Source organism: Pinus tabuliformis, chromosome 9 (assembly GCF_031772625.1).
Source record: "Pinus tabuliformis cultivar Carrire ecotype Pingquan chromosome 9, CPIR1, whole genome shotgun sequence".
Taxonomy (NCBI): Eukaryota; Viridiplantae; Streptophyta; class Pinopsida; order Pinales; family Pinaceae; genus Pinus; species Pinus tabuliformis.
This window is the reverse complement of record NC_142307.1, coordinates 1,069,240,839-1,069,247,727: the sequence shown is the minus strand read 5'-3', so window position 1 is coordinate 1,069,247,727 and position 6,889 is coordinate 1,069,240,839. Positions and strand designations below refer to the sequence as shown.

At 38.5% G+C, this 6,889-nt stretch overlaps 1 protein-coding gene across 2 annotated transcripts in view; it reads left to right on the top strand.

Annotated features, from left to right (window-relative positions):
- The first annotated feature begins 353 nt into the window (after nucleotides 1-353).
- The window catches only part of LOC149152441 (putative aspartyl aminopeptidase), a 156,142-nt gene continuing 149,606 nt past the window's right edge, over nucleotides 354-6,889 (top strand). For both annotated transcript variants that reach the window (XR_016262539.1, XM_089439464.1), the window contains exons 1-2: nucleotides 354-621; nucleotides 705-840. Coding sequence is in view for 1 of the 2 variants with exons in the window: in XM_089439464.1 (XP_089295590.1) it covers nucleotides 531-621; nucleotides 705-840 (227 nt within the window). In the remaining variant the exon portion in view is untranslated. The remainder of the gene's footprint in view (nucleotides 622-704; nucleotides 841-6,889) is intronic.

The following is a 6,889-nucleotide window of genomic DNA, read 5'->3' as shown; positions in this document are numbered from 1 at the left end:
GAGAATCTCATTTACAAAGAATGCGCGAACCAATCTTAATATTAAATATTTTGTTTAAATAAAAACAAATATTATGCACACAAGAATCGAAAATCAAATATCTCATTTAAATAAAACAAAGAAAGTAGGGGAATACAAGGAAATCGCCAATGAGTTTTGAAGGGTCTAATACCCACCAATAAAAAAAATCCAAAAAAAAAAATACCCACTAAAAAAGTTCCAAAGAAATCGCCAATGAGTTTCGAAGGGTCTAATACCCACCAATAAAAAAAATCCAAAAAAAAAATACCCACTAAAAAAATTCCAAAAGAATTAAAAAAAACCAAGACCTGCCACAGCTAAGCCATTAGAAGTCCAAAGTTGTTGCGTTTATTGTAATTGCTCGAATTGTATATTAAGGGGACCTGCCACAGCTAAGCCATTAGAAGTCCGAAGTTGTCGCGTTTATTGTAATTCCATTGCAAACGCAACGAAGAGCAATTCCAAACCCATTCGTTGAATCTCGCAATCGTTCATTCCTGCGGCGATCAATGGCAATGCAGGGCAAAGCAGAGGTTCATCCCGTGGCCGCGGAATTCATTGATTTCTTAAATGCTTCTCCCACCCCATTTCATGCCGTCGGTAAGTTTCAGTTTGTTCTTCCCGAAATCTGTAAATATTATCCCGAGGGTTTGTTGAAGGTGTCTGATAGGTGGTGAATGTAGGCGAGGCCAAGCGGCAGCTGAAGCAGGCCGGTTACGAGCATATATCTGAAAGAGAAGACTGGACTCTACGGCCCGGGGGCAAATACTTCTTTACTCGCAATCACTCTACCATCGTTGCCTTTGCCATTGGTCACAAGTAAGAATACTGCTGTCACTGCCAGTACTAATAATGTTGCTTTTTTGTTTTTTTAAACATTTAACGTAAATTTACGCAATTTAGGTGGTCTAGAGGTGAAATTCCTGTTTATTAATAATACGCGACCTTCGAACCAAGAAAAATGGACATGAATATTGCAGTGAATCGGTGATTTATTTTGGAACCGGTTATATTTGGATTTCTAATAGTTCGGGGGTAAATATATCTGTTTTAGGTGTGCGTGCACTTTTACACATATCTATGTATGGTGTGAAAAAAGGACGATTAAAACCGGTATGGGCTGTATGGATTTTTTTATAATTCTGTGGTAGATATATCTGTTTTAGGTATGCACACGAAAAACGAAACAACCAGAATTGGGTATGTTTGGAGTTTTAATAATTCGGGGGTAAGTATATCTGGTGTGCGCGGACGCGTATATATATATATACACACACACAAGTCAATTTTTTTTGACTAATATTTTCTAAATAGAAATTAGAGTTTACACTACATTTAGAAAGCACAGAATTAAGAAAGCTTAAGCACGTTGTTCATGGTGGTCTGATTGACTTTGTCCACACCCACGTCAGGAAGATGCTGCTGCGCAGTTTCTGCCTCTCTCTGCAGTTGACCTAATGGATAAATGAACCTGAGCTTGAGCCATGTTCTGATAACTCAATAAGTTGTAGACAGCCAGCTTGAGGTGAACGTTTTCCTGTCTTAATTTCTGGATTTCATGATTCTGGTAATTCATAGATTCCATAGTGAAAGCTGCTTCCCTATCTCTTGCATCTTCTTGAGCTCTAATTTGTGGCTTCATGCTACAAATGACTGATTTTTTCGAAAGGCACAATTTCTTGGATCCTCAGCTACCTCTTTAAATATGCCTTTTTAACCATAGGACATTGTTGTATTTTATGCTCTTGTTTATTCATAATTTTAGACCTCATTTTACACTTTATTATTGTAGTTTACAGGGCTAAATTGCTGCTTTGATAAACTGCTATATTGATACAATTTCTAATTTTTCAAGCTACCTCTTTAAACATGCCTTTTTAAGCAGTTATCATAAGCTAGAGAAAACACTGCCCTAGATTTCTCAACAGTCCCAGGGTTAGGATTTGCTTGGAATACTTTCAAAAAGCAAAATTGTCATTTTATGTGCAATTTCCAGCCCTAAATTAGGGCTAACGTTAAGGGTGTCATAGTCTTATACTAGGTTATACAAGACCTTCATCCATGAGCGCCTTTATGGAGGGAGTGTTTGCATTTATTTGAGTTACCCTTTCCTCAACACTGCTTTTTTGACCTTTTACTTTGATTTGATTAACTTGTTTTTCAAGCTTTATTAATTTCATTTAAGATCTCCTTAAGATGGGCAGTTAATTGCTCATAGGGTTTGGGATGTTTCTTTAAGTCCTTCTTACTTTGCTAGGCATGATATGCATTAGCCTTAGACTTTGATTTGATTAGCTTGTTTTTCAAGCTTTATTAATTTCATTTAAGATCCCCTTAAGATGGGTAGTTAATTGCTCATAGGGGTTGGGATGTTTCTTTAAGTCCCTTTTACTTTGCTAGATGTGACATGCATGGGACTAGGTTGATGGCCTCACATGAAGGGGTATAGCTCAAGTTAACTTGGATTTTAATCATAATTCATGAGGGCGTAGAGCTCAAGTTAACTTGGCTTTTGACATTTGACACATTCTCGTTATTTCTTTCTTTTTGCAGTTGCATTAGCCTTTGGGCATTTCCATGCCCCTTTCCTCATAGGATTAGACAAGCAGGGAACTGATATGAGTGACTTAACAACAACCAACTTAAAAGGTAGGAGAATGGAGGGAGGGGGTCCGTGGAAGGTGATAAGTATGGAAGGACATGGCCAAACCATCTCAATCTAGACCTCCACTTTTTGTCCCTCATGGACAATAAAAGAAAAGCCCTTGGGTGGTCTCACTTGACTAGAAGAGAAGATAACCACCAAGGTGAAATAAGGCAGCAAGTATAACTTCCAAGCATCATGATTAATTTTCCAACTTTGACTTGCGATCCCTACTTAAATGCTTAATGCAATAAATGAAAACACTTCCTATGAAACCATGACTAGTATACCTCTTGTGTGTTGAACCACCGCCATCGAATGAATACACCTATCTACCAAAATGAGCTGAGCATATGAAGAGCAAGAGGCAACAAAGGGGCTGTTATATTTGGAAAATGTTGGTCATCATCTCTTCATTGTGGGTCATGGAAGAATGATCGCTGCTCAATGGTTGGAAATCTACATCATAGGGGACAAAATTTCTCATGGGTTGCCCCTCTTTATAGACGGGTAACATTTGGCTCCAACTTGGGGACATGTGCTCAATATAGAGAGCATGATATATGTGCTCATTGTAGAGTGCATGATCCATTTGCTCATCATAAAGTGCATAAGAACCTCAACATCTTTGGTACTTGAAGTCCCATAACTTTATTGCTCTAAAAGTTTCTTGTGTCATTCTAACATAAGACTATTAGTAATTAAAGGCCGGGGGATATGATCCACCGTGGGATATGAAAAGTATCAACCAATTTGAAAAAAGATCTAAACTACCATTTCCTTTTCTCAATTTTAATTTTTATAAATTTGATCACAAATACGTGGAAACCAACATGATAAGAAAGCAAGGATAACCTACATACACTAACCTACTCCAACAATCCAAACAATCAAGGCCTAAGTATAGTCATACAACCAATGAAGCCACCCTAGTGTCTCAGTAAACCATAAACCCTACCCCTGCGCTTGGTTATGAGACAAAACAAGGATATTTTCTGTATTCAGGCTTCTGTGATCCATAATGAATTAAGAAAAGTCTTTTCATAGAAATCACATAAGAGAAATTTTTGGCCGAGGCGTTTTTGGCCGAGGCGTTTCGAACCAACCAGTGTGGTTCATGATGAACCACACTGGTTGGCTCGAAATGCGTCGGCTGAAAATTTCTCTTATGTGATTTCTATCGAAAGACTTTTCGTAAAGCAAGGATATGTTAAGGACAAGGTGATCACAAGCAGGCACATATATCACATATGGCCAAGGATAGGATCTAACTCATGAGGATACATAAGAATATCAAAATCACACCAAGCTTGCTCTATCCACTTTTGAATGGGGTTGTAATTAGACAATGATGACTCATCCATGATCCAGGTAAAGTCTTCATAATACAACTTCGATATCTTAGAAGGGTGATCCATCATCCACACACTTCAAGAAATGACCTCTCTGGCTTTCATCAACATCATTTCCCAAGTCTTGAGATGAGATCATAAGAAATCTGCAAAACATCTTATGATTTGCCAACAAAGACAAGAATGCAAAGGGGAGGATGAATTCAGACCCTGAAAAATATTTTTTTCCCAATTTTAGGGCTTGTCATAACCCTTTGTGTAGCTGGAAATCTCTGCAACAATCCATAAATTGATAGCACTTTGACCCATAGGTATTTCAGCACTAAAATTGTAATTCCCAGTTGCACTTTCAATTATGTATTGAGGCTTATATGCAGAAAGAGGTAGTTGAAAAATTTCACTTTGAAATATTTGCTGTCCTTCACAAATATCAGCCTCACAATACGGCTTCAATGCTGATTTGACACATGAATATTCATTTAAATCTGAGCAAATAGATGGCTGAAAACTTTCAAATTCATAAGATACTTTCAAGCGCTCAAAAAAGTACGTGTTGTACCTCACGGAATATGGCTGGTACTCATCATCAGTAGGAGGTAATGAATCACCTTTTGAGGTAATGAATCTGTGAACATATCCACTTACTCCTCTCAAACAACCACCTAAAGAGGCAATTTGACATCTTTTGCATGCTAAGACATCAAGATTGTGTAGAAGCACTTGACTGAGCTAATAACATCAACACTCCCTCCTAGTGAGGAAGGTGTTATGCACCACCCTTAGCTTGTTTTTGTAGAAAACAAACTTCTCCTTCTCTTGAGAATATCTACAACTTGCTCATCTGTGCATATGTACTACAACTTCATAGCTCCCCTCTAGACCCTATCTCGGATGAAGTGATACTCAATTTCTATATGCTTGGACCTGTCATGAAACATTGGATTCTTCAAGAGCTTGATGCAACTCTAATTATCATAGTGAATCATTGTTGGATCCAACTACTTACCAAACAACCCTATGAGCATCTTGCGAAGCCAGTTGGCCTCATAACTCTCCAGACTCATAGCCATGTACTTAGCCTTTGTTGAACTGAGCGCCAGTGAACTATACTTCCTCCTAAACCATGAGATAACCGTTGATCCCAAATTGAAGCAACACCTTGAGTTGCTTTTTTTGTTAGATGCACTCCCAACACAATTGGAGTCTTTATAGCCCACTAATTTCACTTCATCACCTTTGACATACCTGAGTCCATACTCCACAGTGCATTGAAGATACTTGAGCACATGCTTCACTGCCACCCAATGAACCCTCGTCCCCACCATAAACTAGCTCAGTGTATTCATCAAAGAAGCTATCAATTGGCTATACAATCTGGGATCCACCAACTCTGACTCAGAGGCATTCAACTTCCTCATGTTGGTAGTCATGGATGTTGACATAGGTGTGTAATCCTCCATTCTGAATCTCTTTAAGATCTCAATTGCATACTTCCCCTATCCAAGGAAGATCTCTCTTATTTGTTGCCACGCGTCCAATCCCTAAAAGTAGTGCATCACGCTAATGTCTTCCATCTAAAACTTTGTTGCAAGATCTTTCTTGCACATCTCTATGAGCTTCTTCAACCCTGTAAGAAAGAGGTCGTCCACATAAAGTAACAGAATGAGTGGATTGTCATCAATTAGTGTGTAGTACAAGGTGGGATCTGCCTCGTTCTTGGTGAACCCCCAAGCGAGATACTCATCAATTCTCAAGTACTATGCTCTAGATGTCTGTTTGAGACCATATAATGCCTTCTTCAACCTGCACACATGTGACTCTCCTGTGCACCTCAAATCCTTGTGACTACTCGATGTACACCTCCTTCTCAATAACATCATTAAGGAAGGCTGTCTTGACATCCATCTAATGTATTGTCTGCTCCATCTTTGAAGTAATAGATATCATGGCCTTGATAGAAGTGTACCTAGCAACTGGAGCAAATGTTGTTGAGAAATCTAGGGCACTAGGATTAGGAGATTTCTTTTTGATGATAACTGCTTGTGAATGCTTTTTACTTTAGTTATATTATTATATTATTTTTCTTCACCAAACAACTACTAAAGCATTAACAATAAAAAGACAAGAGACACAGAATGTAGGCGATCAACCAGGGCCAAAACCTCTCCAACTTGAGAGGAAAACCCAAAACGAATTCTTCTTCTTATAGAGACTTCAATTGATGAATACCAAGACCAAGACCCTTGACACAACAACCTCTCCAAGACCAAGTCACAAGATCCTTCTTCACTGCTTCTTCTTCTTTCCCAAGTCAACACAAGTCAAATTGCCTTCATGCATTGCAATTCTCGGCTACCCTGAAATTTTGGTTCCTTTCCACAGACTTGCAATTTGTACCTCTACAATTTTGCACGTGGGAGGTGAGGGAGAGAGTTTAGGGATGCTTTCCTCCTTTGCTTTACTTGAAGACTTCTCTTGGTGATCTCGACTGGTAAGGGAGCTGAAATGGAGACCCTTTTTGTGACTTTCTTAAGGACTGATATGTTACTTCTGCAAAAAACCTAGTTTTTGCCACACGTGTGAGGAAATTAACCCAAAAACAATGCCAAAGATCTTCGCTCTTCTCCTACTCCTCGCTGGCTATGAGGCTGCTCTTCTTGTGCTTTTGTGCTCCTTTTCTTGTCTTGGATGCTTGACTGAGAGTGTCCTTGGTGAGGTGGAGCTGCTTTATATATAGTGGTCTGTCCATCAAGAATAAGCCGACTTTTCCTTGTGACAAGGCTGACATGCCCCTCAAATAATAATAATAAATAATTAAAAAATAAATAAACAATTACTTTCAATTAGTAAAAATAATTTATAAAAATAGTTA